The 23,564-nt window shown below is 37.1% G+C and overlaps 1 protein-coding gene across 4 annotated transcripts in view; it reads right to left on the bottom strand.

Annotated features, from left to right (window-relative positions):
* Window positions 1-23,564, bottom strand: part of ZMAT4 (zinc finger matrin-type 4) — a 756,701-nt gene that overhangs the window by 209,585 nt on the left and 523,552 nt on the right. Inside the window, exon 9 of one of the 4 annotated variants that reach the window (XM_072635104.1) lies at window positions 16,055-16,158. The exons of the other annotated variants lie outside the window; for them this stretch is intronic. Coding sequence (XP_072491205.1) covers window positions 16,143-16,158 — 16 coding nt within the window. The 3' untranslated portion in view covers window positions 16,055-16,142. Of the gene's footprint in view, window positions 1-16,054; window positions 16,159-23,564 lie in introns of those variants that run through there. 4 annotated transcript variants of the gene reach the window in all.

Raw genomic sequence — 23,564 nt, 5'->3', positions numbered from 1 at the left:
TTCTTTGACTTCTCTACAATTTTTTTAAGTAACTGGAGAACTCAGCAGAAAGAGGGAGTGAGAAGAACATACCTATTCTTCATGACTGAAGCTGATTGCTCTGGCATACCCAGGGCTCTATTCTAGGAATAATAATAATTGTTATTAGTGTTTTTCATACATAATTTCCAAGAAATAAAATCTAGACAGAGCAGATGTTTAATATCAGGTCCGACAGAACTTCCAAATGTCACATAGGTTGTCTTCTTTCTCGTGTTCCTGTCTAATTTGTCTTCTCTTTTCTAAGCATAAATGTGTAAAATGAGGGAGGTTAAGCAAAATTATTTCTAAGGCCACTTCTGTCTATAACATTCTCTATTTTAGCTAACATTTCAACTCCAAAGGGCGAAGTCAGGATTATCCAGTTGGATGTTAGATATACCAACAAGTATAGATTACACTACAAATTTAGATACACTAACAACCTATATAACTGAAATAAAGGGGAACCAATGTATTGCAGGGGTAAAAGCACTCAACTTTGGCTCAGGACACCTGGATTTGAGTTAGAACTCTACCATTTATTGACTGTACTTGGGATGCCATTTAATAACTATCTCAGTTTCAGCTTCCTCATCTATAAAGTGCAGGGGGTGGGGGGGGGGGAGGTTGACACAATCTTCTAAAAGCTCCTAGGTGATTTAGTTGTCTGTTATTCTACTTCTGTACAGAATCTCAAGCCAGGCATTACTACAACTTTATGAGGATAAAAACTAAATATCTTACTCCCTCCACTTTACAGATGAGAAAATTGAAACTCAGACAAATTAAGTGATTAAGTATCCATATTTTATGAAAATATTTTATTTTAAGAAAACAGAAATAAGTTGCCTGAAATGGAAAAAGTACTATTGATAAATATATCACAAAGGATTTGAATATCTGTTGTAAAATGTAATAAATACTGGACTGGGAGGCTGGAATAGAGATTCTAAACTTAGCCCTTCCCCTAAATAGCTGTGTGACCTTGGGTAAATTTGAAATTTTCACCCTCTGGGCATCAGTATCCCAATCTACAAAATGAGGTGATTGGATTAGTTGACTATTGAAGCCCCTCCCATTCCTACCATTCTGTAATTCTTCAGTTGTTAATTTTAACTCTTTCTCATCTTGGAATAGCTCTTGCCCTATTTTTGTTTGCTTTTTCACTGGGGAATTTTACAGCTTTGGAAAAGCATTTGCCAAGGAAAAATCATACCCTCCTGATTTCATGTACACAAATATTTTGAGCTCTGTTGGCATAGGCATTAAATCAGCATATGCCAAACCCTTGCTGAGAATAGGTGGAGTACCTATTATCAACTTGTATTGGGCTCTGCGTGACACAATAAAGTCCTAAGAGATGTCAACAGATTTACCACTGCATAAAAACTAATAAAAACTAAAGCATAATAAAGTAGGAAAGGTGTCATGTTAAATTAAAAAAAGCACTGGTCTTGGTGGCAAAGCATTTTCTTGAAGATCTTAAAGAGAATGAACACTCTACTGCTTAATGTAACCCATTCCATTTTTGATAGTTCAAATGGTTAGGACATTTATTTTTGCCTCTGACGTTGAGCCTAAGAGTATTTCCATACAACTTCCATCCATTGCTCCTTGTCCCTCACCTATCCCCCAGCCCCAGAGATAAGCATGTGACAGGATCATGGAGTCATCAAGTCTAATCATTTTTCCATATAACAGCCCTTCCAAAACTCAAGGAGATGTATAATGCCTCTCTCCTACCCAAGTTTTTTCTTTCTTGGATGAATACCCCTGGTTCTTTTAACCAATCTTCATGTAACATGATCACAATGAATTTGTCCATCTAATCAATATCCTTTCTAAAATGTGTCAAATGGAACTGAATACAGTGCTCCAGATATGAAATAATTGCCATAGAGGTTGTAGAAGCCAAGATTGTTCCTCACAATGAAGTGGAAATTCTAAATTATTGACCAAAGGATGAGTGGCTTAGAGCTGGAACATATCTCAGAGTCCACCTAGTTCAAGCACTTTATTTTACAGATGAGAAAACTGAGGCCCAAGGTGATTAAGTGACTTCCACACAAACAGGAAATGTCAGAAGTAAGATTCAAGCCCATATAGAAAAATATCATGTTTCTTTAAAATAGTCCAGCACCAAAAAAAAACCCAAAAAAAACAAACCAATAAACAAAAAAAGAGCAAAAAAACTCCACCACGTTCCAAGAGTACAAAAGCTATGACTTCAGAGTCTTTGCAGAATGGCACAGTACCCAGGGGAGGCCTCTTTAGGAAGCATAAGGGCCATGGAGTTAAGAAGTATATTCTTCAAGTCAGAAAGATAGCACCCTCATGGGCATTATTACTACATTAAAGAATTTTAAGAGTCATCTTATGGAAGAAGGGTTTTATTTGTTCTCCTTTGCTCCAGAGAGCAAAATTAAAAATAATGGGTGGCATTTGTAAAATAGCAAATGTTAGCTCAACATAAAGAATGATTTACTAACAAATCAAGTTGTCCAGAAGTGAGACAGGATACGTCAGGGGATAATGCATTTTTCATCATTATAGGGCTTCAAGCAAAGGTTTTATGACCAGATGTCAGTGATTTTGCAGAAGATATTCATGCCCAAATACAAATTGGAAAGGTTGACCTCAGAGGTCCTTTCCAACCCTTCTATTCTATGAAAAGGGAAACAGGGTGGTATCATGGAAAGATGAATGGGTTGAGAACATTGGGACCTGAGTTTTAGTCCCTGCTGCTTATGTTGCTGCCACTAACTTGTGTTGCTGCCACTCTCTGGGCTTTTCTTTCCTCCTGTGAAAAACATAGTACTTATACTTTAACATTATCTATGTGGGAGGGTGGAGCCAAGATGGCAGAATAAAAGCAGAGACTTCCTTGAGCTCTCCCTGAAAGCCCTCCAAATATCTGTAAAAAAAAATGACTCTAAACAAATTCTAGAACTACAGAACCCAAAAAATGACAGAGTGAAACAAATCCCCAGCCCAAAATAACCTGGAAAGTCTACAGGAAGGGTCTATAGTACTGGGCAGGGAGTGGAGAGCAGTCCAGTGTGGGCTGTACTGGTACAGATTGGCCAGAGCAAGCCTCAGGGGATTGAATCATTAGCAATTGTGGCAGTTCCTAAACTGCTCAACCCACAAATGCCAAAAAGGTCAGTGGGAACTGGGACCTGGGTGAAAGAAGAACATGCAGTCTGGCCAGATCTGGCCCAGTGCCAGGATGGTAGGATTGGTGGCAAGGGCTGGGCAACAGTGGCAGCAGCAACAGTAGCAGAGGCTGCTTCTGAAGGTCTGGGCCCACAGATGGTTGGGAATCTATTGGCTGATGCAAAATCCCTGAAGCCTGGAACAGTACATCCATCCCCACTGGAAGCAGAGTTCTACCTTGACAAAAAGTTAGAAAGTCAAGTATTTGGCTGGGAAGACAAGTAAATATCTTGAAAGAAGTCAGACTATAGAATCTTACTTTGGTGACAAAAAAGATCAAAATATACCAACTGGAAGAAGACAACAAAGTCAAAAACCTTACATCAAAAGCCTCAAAGAAAAATATGAATTGGTTTCAGGCCATGGAAGAGTTCAAAAAGGATTTTGAAGATGAAGTATGAGAAGTATAGGAAAAATTGGGAAGAGACATGAAAGTGATACAAGAAAATCATGAAAATCAAGTCAACTGCTTGCTAAAGGAGACACAAAAAATACTGAAGAAAATAGCATCTTAAAAAAGACACTTACCAGAATGGCAAAAGAAGTTCAAAAGGCCAATGGGAAGAAGAATGCCTTACAAAACAGAATTATCCAAATGGATATCCAAATGGAAAAGGAGATTCAAAAAGCTCACTGAAGAAAATAATTCCTTCAAAATCAGAATGGACCAAATGGAAGCTAATGACTTTATGAGAAATCAAGAAATTATAAAACAGAACCAAAAGAATGAAAAAAATAGAAGACAATGTGAAATATCTCATTGGGAAAAACTACTGACCTGGAAAAGAGATACAGGAGAGATAGTTTAAAAATTATTGGATAACCTGAGAGACAAGATAAAAAAAGAGCCTAGAGATCATCTTTCAAGAAATTACCAAGGAAAACTGTCCTGGTATTCTAGAAACAGAGGGCAAAATAGAAATTGAAAGTATCTACCATTTGCCTCTAGAAAGAGATCCTAAAAGGAAAACATGTAAGAACATTGTAACCGAATTCCAGAGTTCACAGGTCAAGGAGATAATATTGCAAGTAGCTAGAAAGAATTCAAATATTGTGAAAATACAATCAGGATAGCAAAAAATCTAGCACCTTCTATATTAAGGGATCTAAGGGCTTGGAATATGATATTCTAGAGGTCAAAGGAGCTAGGATTAGAACCAAGAATCACCTACCCAACAAAACTGAGTATAATACTTCAGGGGGGGAAATGGTCATTCAATGAAATAGAGGACTTTCAAGCATTCTTGATGAAAAGACCAGAGCTAAATAGAATATTTGACTTTCAAATACAAAAATCAAGAGAAACATGGAAAGGTAAAGAAGAAAGAGAAATCATAAGAGACTGATTAGAATTGAACTGCTTACATTCCTACATGGAAACATAATATTTGTAACTCTTGAGACTTTTTGTAGTATTACGGTAGTTGGGGGGATTTTATATACATATATATATATATATATATATATACATATATATACACACGTATACATATATACACACATGTATATACATGTATATGGACAAAGGGTACAGGGTGAGTGGACTAGAAGAGATGACATCTAAAAAATAAAATTAAAGCATGAGAGAGGAATATATTAGGAGAAGAAAGGGAGAAATAGAATGGGGTAGATTATCTCTCACATAAAACAGGCAAAAAAACCTTCTTCAATGGAGGGGAAGAGGGGGAGGTGAGAAGGGAAAAGTGAACTTTACTGTCTTCCAATCTGGCTTAAGGAGGGAATGATATACACACTCAATTTGGTATGAAAATCTATCTTACATTACAGGAATGTGGGGGGAATGGATAAACAAGGGGTGGGGAATGATGGAAGGGAAGGTAAATGGGAGAAGGGAATAATTAGAAGTAAACACTTGAGGAGGGACAGGATGAAAAGAGAGAATAGAATAAGTGGGGGGCAGGATAGGAGGGAGGGAAAATATAGTTAGTCTTTCACAACATGATTGTCATGGAAGTGTTTTGCATGATTACACAGGTATAACCTATATCAAATTGCTTGCCTTCTCAATGGGAGTGGAGGTGGAGGTGGAGGAAGGGAGAGAAGTTGGAACTCAAAGTTTTAAAAACAAATGTTAAAAATTGTTTTTACATGCAACTGAGAAATAAGATGTACAGGTAATGGGATATAGAAATCTATCTTGCCCTACAAGAAAATAGAGGAGAAGGGGATAAGAGAAGGGAGAGATGTGACAGAAGAGAGGGCAGATTGGGGGAAGGGGTAATCAGAATACATGCTGTCTTGGGGTGGGGGGAGGGAAGATATGGGGAGAAAATTTGGAACTCAAAATCTTGTGGAAGTGAATGTTGAAAACTAAAAATAAATAGATTAATTTCTGTAAAAGAGAGAAAACTGTGGGATTTGGACTAAATAAAAACTAAATCCTGTACAGGTAAGAATCTCTGTGATTACCTATGTCTATATGTAAGTGAGACACTAAGGTCAAGACCAGCTACAGGGTTCTACAGCACACATGATCCCCCATGCCTATCAAAAAGAAAGTAACAATATGGTACCTTCCCTCTGAGGTTCCCTCCAGATTATCTTGTAAATAATGTGCATGTACATAGTTGTTTATATGTTGTCTTCCCCATTAAAATGGGAACTTCTTGAGGGCAGGGGCTGTCTTTTGCCTTTCTTTGTATTCCCAGTGTTTAGCATGGGATAAGTGCTTAACAGATAAACGTTTGTTGACTTTTCTTGACTTGGATTAACCATTAATCTGATCTAGCTTCATAGATGACAATGATTTCCTTTTAAAACTATTTTAAAGAAAGCTATGTGAATAGTTTTATATCAGTCATTTACACATATCTTCTCCCCTACTTCCTCCTTATGCAGTGTCTTCTTTTGCAACAAAGATGACAAGAAGGAAAACCAAGATATATTCACACATATCTGTATGATGTGTGTGTATGTATGTGTGTATGTATGTATAAATATACAGGGATGTATATGTGTACATATATGTACACAAACACATATGTTCTGTGGGCACATACACATATGCATGTACATGTGCTTGCATGTGTGTGTACATTTGTGTGTATAAAACACTGACCAAATTTGACAGTATATACAACATTCCACACTCTTCTTTCTAAGCAAAAGCAGTAAGTAGATTCTAGGATGTCAGTTCTTTGGCCTACTCAACACTTTCTAACCTTCTGTTATCCAAACTATTATCAGCATTAAAACCATTAAAGCCATATAGCCCTCTGATTTGCACTTTCCTGCTTCATAAACGATTTCAAGAAACTGGGGATGTGTGATTTAAAATATATATTCTTTAAACTCAAAGACAAATCTTCTCTAGCTAATGAGACAATTAAAGCAAAGGCCTGAAGTCAGGAAGACTCATCTTCCTGAGTGCAAATCCACCCTCAGACACTTACTAGCTGGGCAAGTCACTTAGTTCTGTCTCAGTTTCCTCATCTATAAAATGAGCCTGAGAAAGAAGTGGCAAACCACTCCAGTATCTTTGCCAAGAAAATCCCACATGAGGTCACAAAGAATCAGCCAGGACTGAAAACAACTAAACAACCACAACAACAAAAGTGTCCCTAGGTCAGCACAGATAATTTGGTGTTCAAGACATCATATTATTTGAAGGGTGAAAATAAAAGGAGAGGATTGATCCAGAAGTAATGAATTAGAATAGACTTGTGATAAAGAGGAGATGGTGTTAGTTTTGGAATTAAAGTGACCTGGTTCAAATTCTAACTCTGCTCCTTCATTTCTTTATGACATTGGGTAAGCCACCATAGTTCTATGGGCTTCAATCTATTTATTTTTAAAATGGGAAAGAGGAGAAAAGTTGTACCAGAAAATCTTCCAAGTCCCTTTAGTTTCTAAATGAATAATTCTGAGTTCTTAAAAATTATGTCAGATCCTCCTAAACTGGAAGGAGTTTAGGATGTCTGAGCATCAGTTGATGACCATTTTGGCTCCTGTAACTCAAGAAGCCATCTTCTAAGACATGGCTGACCTATGACCAACATGCATAGTGACAATACCTGAACCAAAGGAATCACAGCTCTTCTGAAATATTCAAGGACAACAAAAAACAAGACAATGTTTACCAATCAAGTAGGTTATCTGAGGTGCAATACTCTGCAAATGACAAAGGCCATGCCAGTAATGATGACCTATTATTCAGCAGGACATTAACAACTGGTGAGAAAGTTTGAATTGACACAAGGGAGATGTTTAGGCAAAACTCACAGAAACAATGAAAACTGATGGCTGTTGCCACAAGAAAGGGCAAAATTAGATTTTTTCCCCCTCCCATGATGTGAAGATTATAGAAGTAGGAACTGCTAATTAAGCAAAGGCAATATGAAATCAGCAAATAAAAGTGCTGCAGAGAGGAGTGACTAAAGCGCAATTAATCATAGGATGGGAGGGCAGCAAAGGAGAGCTAAAAGTAAGATGCCTTTTAATCCAATTGCCAGAGAGCTTTCTCATTTTAGCAGTGAGAGGTCAGTTCTTAGAAATATTTTTTTTTGTTTAATTTGTGCTATAAACTTGAAAATATTGCTGGAAAAACAGCAGTATGATCCGATGGAAAAAAATACTAAATTTGATGTCAGAAAATCTAGACTTAAATCTAGGCTCAAGGCTCTCTTCACCTCCCTGGGCCTTAGTTTCTTTATCTGTAAAATAAAAATGAAAGACTAGGTGACCTCTGAAGTTGAATTTTTTCCTCACAAATCATATGTCATAATATTAAGAGAAGTTAGAGCTATTAAGGATCAACTAATTCAATCTCATCATTTTACAAATGATGTAATGGAAAACAAATTACTTGCCCAAGGACAATTGTCATTGTTAGTCATTTGTCAGTCATGTCCAACTCTTTATGATCCCTCTTAGGGCTTTCTTGGCAAAGATATTAGAGTAGTTTCCTTCTCCAGCTCATTTTCCAGATAAAGAAACTGAGGTAAACAAGGTTAAGTGACTTGCTCAGGATTACACAGCTAGTAAGTATCTGAGACTGGATTTGAACTTTCACTAGGACCAGCATTCTATCCACTGCATCACCCAGCTTCCCCAGAGACATACAGATGCAGAGCCAAGATCTGAACTCATTTCCTTTGGTTCCAGATATGAATCTTTCACTTGCACCATGCTGCTTCCAAGAGGATTCCTTGACTAATGGTATCTAATTTCTCATTAAGTTAGTTGATGACATTATAACAACTGCCCTTCCCTATGTCTTTATTTTATTTTATTCTGAACTTAATAAAATAAGCATTTCCATACCATAGAAGAGTAGAAAAAATATGATTGCACATGAAATTGCAAACCTATTTTGTATAAGAATCCCTTCATTCTTTTATTCACCTAGGTTCTTAACCTTGGAGTCCTCACTCTAGTTCAGGTAGGCATCATCTTTTTATCAGTCCCTATATGAAAAATTCCCTAATTGTTCTTCCCCGTCTCCCTTCTCCAATGCATCTTGGCGTTTAAGACCTTTTATGAGGACTTCAACCTATCTTTTCAGTTCATTTTCCATCATTCTTCTTCATAGTTAATCGTTCCATCTAGACTAGACAGGTAATTATACCTGGATCTTGACATTTCATCTCCAGGCTTCCGTGCATTCACATAAGTCACTCCACAAAGCTATAGTGCATTCACTATTCATTTGTCCTTATCAAAATGAATGTTTTCCTTCAAGATTCACCTTAGGTGGCATCTTCTCTATAAAGCCTTTGTTAAGCCCTCCAGTTAATTGTGTCTCCTCAAATTACTGTATAAATGCTTCTCTGGATATTTTTTCCCCTCAATAGCATAAAGGCAAAGAGAGCTTTATTTTGGTCACCACGTCCCCAAGATCTGGCACAGTATCTTGCAGATAAATGTTTATTGAATTGAAAGTTATAGTGAGGAATATGACAAATACTTATAGAGATCATTGACTTATCTTGCAATCCTATTCTAGAAAAGGAGGCTATGGGAATGTTCCTATGAAGGGGAATATTTTTGAAGCACTTGGCTTTTATTATTAAGCCTATTCAAACCATATTCCTATGAGATGGCTCTGTATGATTCTAGTAGAGACAGCTAAGAAAAAGAAAGAATAAGTGGCTTATTCACTTATATTATCAACATCAAGGCCATGATTACATATTTGATGACTTGATGCATTGGATTCTTCTCCCTACTTCCACCCCTCATAATTGTCACCACTGAAGAACAAACATAAAGGTAGACTTTTTTTTTTTAATGGTGAAAGATATATTACACTGAGATACTGCTCCATACCTATCAGATTGATTAATATGATGAAAAAGGAAAATGACAAATGTTGGAGGGAATGTGGGAAAATTGGGACACTAATGCACTGTTGGTGGAGTTTTGAACTGATCCAACCATTTTGAAGAGTAATTTGGAACTATTCCCAAAGGGCTATAAAACTGTGCATATCCTTTGATCTAGCAATACCACTACTAGGTCTATATCCCAAAGAGGTCATAAAAAAGGGAAAAGGGCCTACATGTACAAAAATATTTATAGCAGTTCTTTTTGTGGTGGCCAAGAATTGGCAATTGAAGCCATGCCCATTAATTGGGGAATGGCTGAACAAATTGTGATATATGAATGTATTAGAATACTATTGTGCTATAAGAAATGATGACCAGGTAGATTTCAGAAAAACCTGGAAAGACTTACATCAACTGATGCAAAACGAAGTGAGTAGAACCAAAATAACATTGTATACAGGACCAGCAACATTGTGCAATGATCAGCTAGGACTTAGCTCTTCTCAGCAATGCACTGATCCAAGAAAATTCCAAAAGACTCATGATAGAAAATGCTGTCCACATCCAAAGAAAGAGCTGATGGAATCTGAACGCAAATTGAAGCATGGCATTTTAGCTTTTTGTTTTTTCTTCTTGTTTCTTTTTCCTTTTGCAAACTGTATTTTTTTTTGCAAACTGTTTCTTCTTTTACAACAAGGGTAATATGGAAATGTTTTACATGATTACACATATATAACCTATATCAAATTGCTTACTCTCTTGGAGAGTGGGGAGTGGAAGGACTGTGAAAATTTGGAACTCAAAATTTTATTTAAAAATGAATATTAAAAACTGTCCTTACATGTAATTGGAAAAATTAAATTATCATTAATATCTAAGAAAGTATAAAAAAGAAAGACATTAGTTTAGTTTGGTTGAAATCTTGGATTCTCTATGGTTATACGATTGTCTTATAGTTTAGATAGGATTCTACTTATGTCTTCCTGTGATGCTCCATTGTGGTGTGGGATGTGCTGCTAAATGTTCAACAATCAGCTTTCCAAAAAGGCAGGATATCATTAACATTTTCTCTATCACTTTCATACGTCTAGAGCAGTGGTGTCAGAGTCAAATCAAAACCATGAACAAGGATTCCTGCAGCTGCTTACTGGCTTAGAAAACCACATATTGACATCATCTATGTTCTACTGTTACTTTTAATTATTTTGTTAAATATCTCCTATTATATTTTAATCTGATTAGGGCTGCAGACTATATTTCGTGCTTGACCCTGCTGGTCAAGACAGACAACAAAATGATAAAGCAAGCCAATGAGATTTGCTTGCCAATGAGATATAAAGCCTAACACCGAACACTTGTCATTGGTGATTTCATAAGTGTAAATGCTAACACCAAAAATTTAACAGTTAGCTTACACAGTGGAAACTGGTTCCAGCACATCCCTGCATGAAGGTGATCCTGAGTTCTTCAAGCCACACCAGCAAAGCACAAGCTGGAGAGGTTTTAGATAAGGACCTGATGCTGGAATATATGACATATATAATAATTTCTATAAAGTGTTTTAAAATTTATGATCCAATTTGAGCCTGAAATACCCCTACCAACTGTCATACAACTAGTAAGTGGCAGAAGTGGGACTTAGACCTTGGTCTTCCTGACCACAATTGGCCGCATTACCTCTCCAGCAGCGAGTATGTCTATAGCCCTTGTTCTTTGCTGATTAATAAATGGCCATGTTTGCTAGTGAACTAAATATCTAAGGCAGTACATAGTAAAACATCATTAGTTTATTCATTATTAGGGCATTTGCCATCATCGGACAGAGCTTTTTAATAGGGGCCATTTTGGATTTAACAGGTAGGACTTTAAATCTAAAGCAATCCTTTTATTTCAGAAATTAGTAATCTCAGCCTAGAGAGGTTGTGATATGCCTAACATCATAAAGGGAATAAATACTTGAGTTCAGGTTCTCAGACTCCAAAACTAGGGCTGTCTTTGTAAACCATCAAAGAAAAGGTATCTGCTAAGGGAATAAATGCTGTTTAGATCATAGGAGGTTATTTACCCACTTAAAAATCTTGAGTTTCCTAAACATTTTAGAAGCACCCATTTGCATACGGTGTGACTATGATGAAGACAGAGCCACCATTGCTTAGAACAGAGTTTGGGCAAGTTGATTGCAAATCATCCATATGTCCTCACTAACGAATAGAAAAGGATGCAGTGTTTCCATCATCATCTGTGACTAACTTGTATGTTTTCTGCCATTCATGACTTTTCTTCCTTTGGGCTCAGTGATGATTCTCTGGAGACCAGTGGACCAGAACCAGAATCCGTGGGTATAAGACAGAGCTTGCTTAGATGTTAGAGAGAGTAGGGGACATGGAGAAGGCAAAGAAAAGGAGTCAGTAGAATAAAAGTATGTATGTGGCAGCTAAGCTGTGCAGTGGATAGAACGTTGACCCCGGAGTTAAGAGGACCTGAACTCAAATTCAGCTCCAGACACTTACTAGATATGTGGCCCTAAGCAAGTCATTTAACCTTTATTTTCTCCAAAAAATGAAACAAAACAAAGGTAAGTGAATTGTTCTGGTGCAGGCCCTCATCACCTCATGTATAAACTATTTCTTTAACCTCTTGATTGACTGGTCTCCCTGCTTCAGTCTCCCCATATTCCAGTTCATCATCCACTCAAATGACAAATTGATTTTCTTAAAGTGCAAATAGGACTGTATCATTATCCCCCTCAACCCTATTCAATAAATTCCAGTGGTTCCCTCTCATCTCCAGGATCAAATATAAGATCCTCTGTTTGGCTGTTAGAGCCTTTTGCAATCTGGCTCCCTCCTACCTTTCCAGTCTTCCTATACTTTACTCCCTCAACATGCTCTGCAGTCTAATGATGTTGGTCTCTGCTTTTTCTCACCGAAGACATTCCGTCTCCTTATTCTGTACAAGATTGTCTCCCATGCCTAGAAATTTCTTTCCTTTCAATACTACTTCTTAGCTTCTTTGTAGGCTCAGCTAAAATTCTACCTTCTGTAGGCAGCCTCACCCCTTTAAGACTAGAATTCCCTCCATTGATTATCTATCCATACATCCATCTATCTATCTATCTATCTATCTATCTATCTATCTATCTATCTATCTAATCTCTCTATACCTTTTTTGTAGATTGTTGTTTGAATGTTGCCTTCTTCATTATACTGTCAGTTACTTGAAAGCATATGCTATATCTTGTTTTGTCTTGTTGTCTGCCTTGTTATTCCCAGAGTTTAGCACCATTCCTGGCACAAAGTAAGTATTTAATGCATACTTATTGGCTTTATTTGGCTTTTACAATAAGTTTTAAGAAGAGAAGCAAAGATCTTTGATAATTCAAGTTTTACATACCAGATAAAATTTTGCTGTGAGCTCATGCTTGGAAAACAGCATTTCTACTATGTACTATTCAAATGACTGGATTATAGTTGCCATATGAATTTGAAAATAATTTTCTTTTTTAAATGTTTCATAATTTAGTCTTTTTTTTTTTGTTCCTTAATCTGAGATCTTTCTACAATTAGCTCCTAGTGTGTTTTTTTTTCTCTAAGTGCTTTCCCCTCCCATTCTCCTGTCCAGTGTTCTTTATTGGAATCAGGTGGTACTGTGCAAGACCAGCTTCTGCTCTCTAAGGCAGATTTGTAAAACTCTCAGAGAAAACCTTCTGAGTGTAGACAATCCAGATGAAATTATAATTGGGAAATATTTAACAAAATAAGTAAAAAATATGATACAACATGTATAATCTTAATTTGTAATATTCAAAGTCCATATGCAGCTTGTGGGATATGTTTCTATTTGAATTTGACACACTGCTCTAAGGCATTATGTAGAAAATGATAAAAATGAGTACCTCCCTAAAGGTTTCCGACTTGGTTCCCTCATGTGTTAAAAGATTCCAAATTCACCTGTAGCTTAACAAGCATCTCTCTTGTTTTTATATCTCTGCTGCCTAACAAAGGATTCACATATTTTTATTTCTTTTTTTTTCTGTGAGTGGAAAGGAAAAAGGATTCTAACCTGTGATTTCATCTGTATATAGAATTCCCAGTGTAGAAACTTCCTCTACTAATAAAGACCTGTAACAACATCTTATAAAGTTACCTGAGAGCACTGAGGAGTTAATCATTAGCCCAGTATGACACAGCCAGTATTTGAGAGGCTTAATAAAAACTCATTGGATTGAATTGATTTATAAAATCTCAAACAGAGAGGAAGGTTATTTTTTATTTTTAATCAAATATGTTCTTGCTGTAATTTCAAAGTAAATATCCCTTTGTAAAAACTAATGGACGTTAAAGGGCTTTAATAGTATTGGGAGTGCTAACCAATGGTGCCTAGAAGTTGGTGGAAAACAAAGCCCATGGAGGCTCAAGTATGGCACTAAAAAAGAGACATTCCCAACCCCTTCGTGTAGATGGCCTGGTACTGAGGGAGTGAGTTAGAATGTGCTCATTACAGAGGCAAATAATTTTTAAAAAGGCACAATCCAAAATATCCAAACTACGCGCTCTGACTTCCCCCCATTCCTGACCCATGAAATAGTAACCTGAATGAGAGAAAAGTAAAAAAGAACAGTTCCAGCTCTAACTCTGACTCTGGTTTTGCTGGTACCACTGGAAAGGAAGCTATAATTGATTGGTTCTTTCTTGGGCAAAGTTGAATATTTCATCCCATATGCATGTGTCTGAATGTTAAAGTCCAATTCTTCCTGCGTCCCAATCATTGAGGAAAAAACTACTCTCTTTCAGTAGGCAGACAGATGAAATATGGTGATATCCCTAGGCCAGAGCATCCTGAAATAAATATGCCTAGGTACAAATTGGGAGACTTATCAGCGAAAGGTGTGGTGTGGCTTCAATATGAAACCGGAGAATTTTGTGTTGATAGTTAATAAAATCATGTGCTATATTACATTGTTTGAAAAAAAAGCCAACACTTCAGGGTTCCAGCTCATTGACTGTACAGCTCACTCACTGCACACATAAAGAAACAAACACTTTTTAATATATTTATATACATATACATGTACAGACTGCTTACTTTATAGCAAAATTGACAAAGTATATTTTACACAGCCAAAGGAAAGCACCTTTGGTGAGATGGGAGGCTATCAGGTGTTCTGAAGCATTTACACCAGCCTTTTTGCAGCTGGAACACGATTCTTCTGTTCATGTTGGACAGCCCTTGCTTGACTATTGCTGTTTCTAAGCTTTGCACCACTCCTTGGCTTTCCGTGCTTAGTCTGTGGACAACAGAGGCCCCTCTTCAAAAGATAGGTATCATGTTCAAGTCCAAAATGCTATTATTAAGATGACTGCCTTCTTTTGAGATGTATTTCCTCTATTTCTCATTGAGTTTCAGGCATCTCCATTCTCTACAAAAATAGTAATCACAATCCAGAAAATCCAGATTCTTTTGGGAAGTCAGAAAAAGGACTCCCTGCTCTCACCACGTTCTTTGTGAACTCTACCCGGGCACCAGCTTTAGCACTGATGCATAATTAGTGAGCTAAATGTTCATTTTTGTGGGAGCCTCCAGGAAACCCAGGACAGTGACATTAGAAAGGAATAATGAAGCATACAGAAGGATCTCCACCCCAGTTCTCTGGCCAAACTTTCATCCCTTCTCTTACCTTCCATTTAAATTCACTTCTGTAGGTATATACAGAATCCCTCCCCCAAATTAAAAGGTCTAACTCAAGTTCATGTTAAAGGAAATAACTATTTCCTTTCATTCACTGTAAAGGATTCTTTCCTTTATCTGGTGCCTTGGGGAAAAAATAAACTGGAGCCAAGAGTTGCAGGGGGCAGGGGTGGGGGGAATCATCCCATCTGCATGCCTTTTCCTTCCTGCTTTAGGTTTAACATTCTTTTGGTCTCTTAAGGGAAAACCCTTGTTTTAACCTTGAGAAGCTGTACTTGAATGACAGAGAAAAGAGTTGGTGATTTCACTCTTTATCTCCAAGCTCTCCTTGTTCAATTGTCATAATCCAACCACACTTCTAAAGGCAGCATGGGGAGGCGTGGAATTCATCCATTATACATCTCCTATTGATTGAGCTTCAGTTTGGTTTTCTGCCTGTTGACACCAATCATGCTGAACATGGTGGAGGAATAATGTTTGTTTCTGGTGGAAGATGGTTTTACATCACAATCATCAATAATTTAACAGAATAATTATGCTCTGAAGAAATCTAGAATAAATACCCCCAAATTTTGTTTGTTTTGGGGGGTTTCTTTTGTTCTAAATCTCTGCTGTCTTTGAGGTTGAATGATATTCTTCCTCAGCCATTTGCTACAGCATTATGCTTGAGAATGTTTCTGGAATCTGTTTTCTGAGAATTTCTTTTAATCCATCCAATGTCTTACCTTACCACAAAGATTTTTTTTTAAAGAAAGAAAATCCAGGTGTTTCCCCACACTAAAGTTACTATGTTAATTTGTGAATCCACTTAAGAAATGTTCATTGTCCAAGAAAGATTCCTCCTCCACTGGTTGGTAAGTGATTCTCCTTGGCAGAAGCAATCCTGATTTTTTTTCCTCATCCCTTGTTTTCTCATCCCAGGTGTTTTCACTACTGATTCTTCAGGCTGTAATACAGAAGGGGAAAAAAGGCTTACCTTCCTCACCAGAGTTATCTATTCCAACATCTCTCATGACATTTGACTACGATAAAAGTTTCTCAGCTATTGTGAAAAGAACCCTAAACCCATAGGATCTTGGTTCAAATTTGGTTCTATTTCTTGTCATTGTAGTCAACAGCACTAGGCTTAGATTAGGAAAATCTTATTTGAATTCTCACTGTGCCATTAACTATCTTACCTTGGGCAAATCACTTTTTACCTCTGAGCTTCAAGTGTTCTCAGCAGTAAAAAGAGAAAGTTGGGATGGATGTCCTCTAAAATGTCTTTTACTTCTAAAACTTGTTTTCCTAATTCTAAACAATCCAAGTTTTGCAGGTGAATCTTGAGGAAATAGAACTATGGGACACCAAAGAGGAATCCTGCCAATGCAGTAGGTACATTATAGAGAATTCAGTTTGCTAAGCTATGACTTCAAGCATCAAATTAATTTAAGCATCCTTAGAAGAAAACAAGAATAAACAAAAGTGAATTTCTTTTGTCAGGGATGTAGAGTTAATAGCACGCCAGTGACACTTCTCAGAGAAATGAGCATATATGGTATAAACACCCATCTTCTAAGAGGTAACCTTGATGACATACAATGAACATACCCTGTTGTTAGGGTAAGAATGATGTTAGAAGATTCAGGTTATAGTCAATAATAAATCTTCAATCCATGCAACCAGATTTTCCCAAGCTAGCCATGTGAGAAGAATTATTTTCAGCTTACCTTTTAAAGGGCATTATTCAAGTCAAACAGGGACCTAGAAAAAACATCTACCAGTTCAAAATAATGAACCTTTCTCAGCCTGCCACCTAATCTGATCTTTGGTGGGAGGATAGCAGATTGTGGGGTGTGGGAAACTAGGCTCTGCCTCATTGGAAGCCTCTTATTTAATTTTAGCACAAGAAGCAAAACTCAGGGAGAGTTTTTAATAGGAAGATGATGAATACGTTGACTGTCCTGATTCTTCAGTGTTAAGCCTATTTATCAAGACTAGTGATAATTTATCACTTAGCAATCAGAATCATGTCTCCTGAACAGGTGGACATCTTCACTCTAGGTGATACCTGTACTTTGAGCAGAAATATTTACCTTACAATTATGGACTATTTTCAGATAGTCTTCAGATTCAACTTGAGAAATGGCTGGAATTAAGAAAGTTATCTTTTACTCAAGTAAAAAACATCTTTGAACATTGTAATAATTGGATAATTTTTACCTAGAATCCACCTTGTATTATTGACATTAAAGAAAAAACAAAGAAAGATGTGGTGTCATGATAGACAGAATTGGGAAGGCTTTGGGTTCAAAATCTCTTATACACACTGTGTGATCATGAGAAAACCACTTAAGGTCTCAGTGAGCCCCAAGCAACGCTCTAAGACTATAAGTTGTGGGGGGTGGAGGGTGGGGTTGCTGAAATGAATCATGGAAGGGAGTTTCAACACTGGCAGTTGCCTACACTGATGAACTTACATGTCCCACTTGTAACCCCAACCCTAAGTGAGACAAGTTATGAATAATCCTAAGTGGTAAATAATTAAAATTTTTATTTTGCTTCAAAATAGGTTCCAATACTACTGTTTAAATATCCATAATTTCATGTATTTTGAGAATTTGGCCAAGTAAATCCATTAGGCATTTAATGAATCCCTACAATGTGGAAGGTGCTATGCTAGGTAGTGAGAGTATAAAGATAAAATGGAGATCTTGTGCCAGATGTGAGCCATGGTGAGCCATGCACATCCTTTCACTTGGATCTTTTTTTTACCCCCTTGAGTCTTCTCTTTACCTCATATGAAAAGTCTTTAAGTCTTGATATATTTGGAGAGTTTTACCTAGAATCTACCTTATATTACTAAATTAAGAAAGGAATTAATGTATTACTGACATTAAAGAATTTTAAAAAAGAGATAGAGTGACATGTTAGATGGAGTTGGAAAGACTTGGGGTTCAAATTCTGTGTCTTGCTTCTTTTTCAGATTCTATCTCTAAGTGAAAAACTGTGAGAGATTTGAGGAAGGAGTATCACTCTACTTGGTGAGGTCAGAGAAGTTTCATGAAGGCTATAATGTCTGATTTGAGCTTTTAAGAAAGGAAAAGATTGGATAGATAAAGATGGGGAAAAAGGAGTTATACAGTTTAACATGGGGAAGTTGGAGGCATGAAACATTTATATATATATACACACACACATATATACACATACATACATATACTTACATATGTATACATACATATATATGCATATATATATACATATATATACTCACATACATACATACACACACATGAATAATATAAAATGAAACTAGGAAATAAATTTGGAACCAGATTTTGGAAGGCCTTGAATGCCAGGAAAAGATATTATTCATTGCTTGGTCATTTATGTGGAACCACTAGAAGTGGTTTTTAAGTAGAGGAATGCCATTAGAGAAGATTAATCTGGGGTAGGGGATGGAGGAGTGAATGTATGATATGATAGAAATAACACTGGGCTTGGAGTCAGACTTGGGTTCTAGTGTCAGACTTACAACTCTGTTATCTTAGAGCAAATCATAGGCTATATGGGCCTCAGTTTCTTTCTCTTGGTGTATTTGGAGGATAAAATGAGAAATTTGGCCTATATGGTACTAATTCTCTTTCAATCCTTTAATTTTCTATAAACATAATGAAGTTCTAAGGTGAAGACCTAAATTGGGAGAAGTTATGAAAAGGCCAAGTTTTATGATGCTGTCCCCCAGCTAAGGGACTTTCTGTAACCCACTCCATGTGGAATAATTCGGTGTCTCTTAAAATGATGGATACATTGCCCTTTTACAAAATTTCCCTGGAGGAAGGTAAATACTTAAATGTTTGAGATGCAAAGACCTTCTCTCTCCTGAGTGAACAGAAAGAGTTTAGGTGTCAACAAACTGCCAGTTCAACCAATTATACAAGGGAGGTCAAGCTCAGTTCTTTACTGTGACTTGAGGCAGAGCTATGAGGATGATGATCCTATCCAAGATCAGAATGAAAGTCAGAAGGTGCTAGAACTGCAGATTAGAAAGAAAACTAACTTCTGGGGTAGCCAGACTGTCAGTCAGTATCACTGTTAATAAATACGTATTAAATACCTACTGTGTGCCAGGTACTGTATTAAGCACTGGGGACACACACACAAAAAAAAAAACAAACCTGGTCCAAGACTCAAGAAACTTGTAGTCTAATGGGGAACACAACATACATTGTTTGTTTGTGTCTGTCCTCAGGCTGGGAGGGAAACAGCAACAGTTACTATTGATAATCATTCTAAAGCCAGGAGGGTCCAGAAGAGCCCTTAGGCAGGAAGCCCTTGTGTACAAGCAAGATATAGACAAGATGAACTGGAGATAATCAGTGGTAGAAAGGCTCTATGATTAAGGAAGACTGCAAAAGGCTTTTGAAGGTGGTGCTTAAGCTGAGACTTGAAGCAAACCAGGCAAGTCTGGAAATAGAGGTGAGGAGAGAGTTCCAGACCTGGGGAGAGCAAGTGGAAATGCTTAGTTAGGAGATGGAGCATTATGTGGGAAAACAACAAGGAGGCCAATGTCACTGGACCCCAAAGTACATGCATGTGAGAGGCAGTTTTGTTTTTATTAAATGACAACATATTAAAGCCCTTTGCAAACGTTAAAGTGCTATACAAATGCTAACTCTGATTATTACTACCCCTACTACTATTATTACCACCACTAATACTACTACCACTACTACTACTATTGCCATTACTACTACTACTATTACTAGTACAACTACTACTACCACTACCACTACTACTACTACCACTACTACTACCATTACTACTGCTACTACTACTGCTACTACTACTACTACCACTACCACTACTACTACTACCATTACTACTGCTACTACTACTGCTACTACTACTGCGACTACTACTGCTACTACTACTATTACTACTACTACAACCCAGGATCAAGCCTAGGAGTCAGAAAGGAGCCTAGACCAATTATCAGGTTCCACTGGCTGATTCAGATATTTAGCAGTCATCAAAGATATAAGGATGATAATTTGTGCTTCCCACTATAGAAATGCCCAGCCACTCCCATAAACATGTCACCTAAACATACATAGCTTTCCTCTAGAATTTTGTCTTCTGAAAAACACTGTTGGAAAACATTCTCAACAGGTAACCAGACTATATTTCAGCATGTAGTCATTGCAATATAGGCAGTAAGGGAACAGAATATTTATGCACAAAATATATTTTATTGGAGGAAAAAAAATCTTGCCTCTGTGTAGCCCCTGGGTTCCCAAAGAGCTTCATTTTGTTTTTTGCAGTTATTATCTTAAAGCCTCATTTATAACATTTCTCAAGATCCCTCACTATTCAATCTCTGGTTTGAAGACAGTCTTACAGTAGTTCCTGGCTTTGCAAATTAATGCAGCAAAAAGGTTGAAAGTTCTCAGAAAAACAAACAAATAAAATCCCATCTGTATAAACTGCTGAGACACTAACGAATGTTCACTTTCTCCAATTCAAACAAGCTTGCAATGCAGCATTCTCCATGTAAGTGAGAAGACCGAATGTGTCAGCAGCTGAACAGTTTTCAAGGCATGATTACATCATTAGAGGAAGCCAGAGAAATCTTTATTTTAACTTATAGTAAAAAAGGGGTGCCTTGAGAATTTAATCTCATAATGAGGGAAAATATCACACACTCCCTTTTTTTAGTCAGTGTAATTATCCAAAGCCTTTCAGAACATAGAGAAGTAATGACAAATTAAAATGCCTTTCAATTCCATCTCACTTTTATAATTATTCATCTGCTGCTGTTATTATTGCCATAAAGACATCTCCATACTTTAGTCAGCCTCCCTTTTGATACAAAAGCACATGGAAAATTTTACTGTTATTAATAAGTATTCAGCCTCTTGATCTAGAAAAAGAATTCTTTTTATTTGAGATGGATAAGTCACGTAATTCATATATTTTAAGAACTTTCCTTAAATAGAAAATGGAAGGGAGGGAGACATGATCACATTTTTTCAGCAGAAGGAACAGTATGTGGTGTGGGGCAGACAGAGCCGTCAGAGGGGTTATAAGATCAGTGTGGGGCAGGGAAAAGGAAGGGATGGTTTCACCTACATTGTACATGCACAGACTCACACATAATTCTCCACCATAGACTATATTCATTTTAGCCTATCACGTACAGACCAGAAAAACTGCAAAAAAATCAGGATCTCTAGGTGACCTGAGCTGAATTGATAAAGGCATGTTATCCCAATAGCAGGCCTGGCCTTCATGGCAAGGTGAAGCTGGCTGGGGAAAAGAAGAAAAACAAATGAGAAATAAACACAAAAATATGAAGATAGAACCAGAATGTGTAAAGAGAGAGAATATGGTGTTTGACCCAGCTCTGTTCTGATCATCAAGTGAATTATGGATATAAGATAAGTTTGATATAGACCTGGTGTACATAATTGTGCTCCATGGCATACAACAGGGAGTTTTCTGAAGCAATACTAGAAGCAATTTCCAGTTCCCTATAAAACTCTTCTACCTTATCAAAAATAAGAAATGCCATCGAGAGATACCTGAAATGTTAACAAAAATAGCAAACAAAAACTAGAACATATATTGCAATTAGCATCGTGACATGCATAGATCTAGACAACTAGGTGGTGCAGCAGATAGAGTGCTGAGGACAGAGCCTGGAAGACATCTCACTGAGCTCAAATCTGGTCTCAGACATTCAACTAGTTATGTGACCCCGGGCAAGTCACTTAATGCTATTCACCTCAGTTTCCTCATCTGTAAAATGAGCCAGAGAGGGAAATGGCAAACTACTCCAATATCTTTGCCAAGAAAACCCCTAATGGGGTAATGAAGAGGTGGACACAACTGACAAAGGACCAAACAACAACAGAGGTACATCAATTTTAGAAAATATATAACCTCCCCAAATGTTATTCTAGGCCAAGAAGGCATTCATGTATGATGAAGATGCTGAGACACACAATCTCTAAGGTCAGTAGGGTACAGTAGAAAAGGTAGTAGATTGTATCAGTAGTTGGATAATCTAGGTTTGGATTCTGAATATGCTGCTTTCTACTTGCATTACCTTGGGTAATTCATTTAACATCTCTGGGCAACAGCTTCCTATCCATTAAATAAAGAATGTGGATTAGATTGTCTTTAATGATGCTTCTAACTCTAAATCTATAATCCTGAGAAACCGTAATTCTTTGGGATTAGTGGTCCATCTTACTAAAATAAATGGCTCATCCGTATCACCCACTATCCATGGGCAGTGATGCTGAGGAATTTCTTCGTAGAATTACAGGTTAGAGGGGAACTTGGCAACATTTGGTCTAATACTCTCATGTGATATGGGAGAAAATTGAGGCCTATATAGAGGAAGGCACTTGCTCAATATTACAGAAGCTTCTCAGTGACCAGGTTATACTAATGTCATTTTGATCCTGAAGTCCAGAACACTGGAGCTTCTTGAGGGTAGGGAATGTTCTTCCTCTTGTTTTTCTCTACTCTGTGCCTAGCAAGTACCTCATGCAGAATAGATGCTTAATAAATACTTGTTCTATTAAATTGTTAAAGTAGATCGAAATGCCCAGGGAGTATTCATAGAAACTGCTGTTCAGTCACCTTTTGCAACTTCCTATTGTAGAACTAATTTTTTTTTAACTTAAGTGTAGGATTTTGCATTGGAATATTTGAACAAAAATGCTATGTAATCACTAAGGTAAAAAATGCCGACTTGTGAGGGATTGAAACATTAGCGATGACCACAGCAATAAACTGAGGAATCTCTCTCTCTTTCTCTTTCTCTCTCTCTCTTGTTCTTTCTCCCTACCTCCAAATATATGAGGAAATGGGGTCAGGGCTCAGACAGATTAGAGGAAGGAACAAATATATACGTATGTATGTATGTGTGTATATGTGTATATACATTTACATATTACAGTGAGAGAGAGACGAGAGATAGGTGGCACAGTGGATGAAGTGATAACATACTGCGCCTGGCATAAAGAACACTCAACTTCCTGCATTTAAATTTGGTCTCAGACACTTAATAGCAGTGTGACCCTGGGCAAGTCTCTTAACCCTGTTTGCCCTAGTTTCCTCATCTATAAAATGTACTGGAGAAGGAAATGGCAAACCATTCCATTCTCTTTGCCAAGAAAACCCCAAATGGGGTCACAAAGTCAGACATGACTGAAAAATGACTTAACAATACATAAGTACATCCATATATACATATGCATGCATAGACATACTATACACAATACATACAAATATATACATACACTTTTACTGCGAAGAAGACAGTACACTGGTCTTTTCAGACATGAATGTGTGTGT

Source organism: Notamacropus eugenii, chromosome 1 (assembly GCF_028372415.1).
Source record: "Notamacropus eugenii isolate mMacEug1 chromosome 1, mMacEug1.pri_v2, whole genome shotgun sequence".
In the NCBI taxonomy this organism is placed as follows: domain Eukaryota; kingdom Metazoa; phylum Chordata; class Mammalia; order Diprotodontia; family Macropodidae; genus Notamacropus; species Notamacropus eugenii.
The sequence above is the reverse complement of the archived record's forward strand: the minus strand, read 5'-3'. Positions and strand labels throughout refer to the sequence as shown.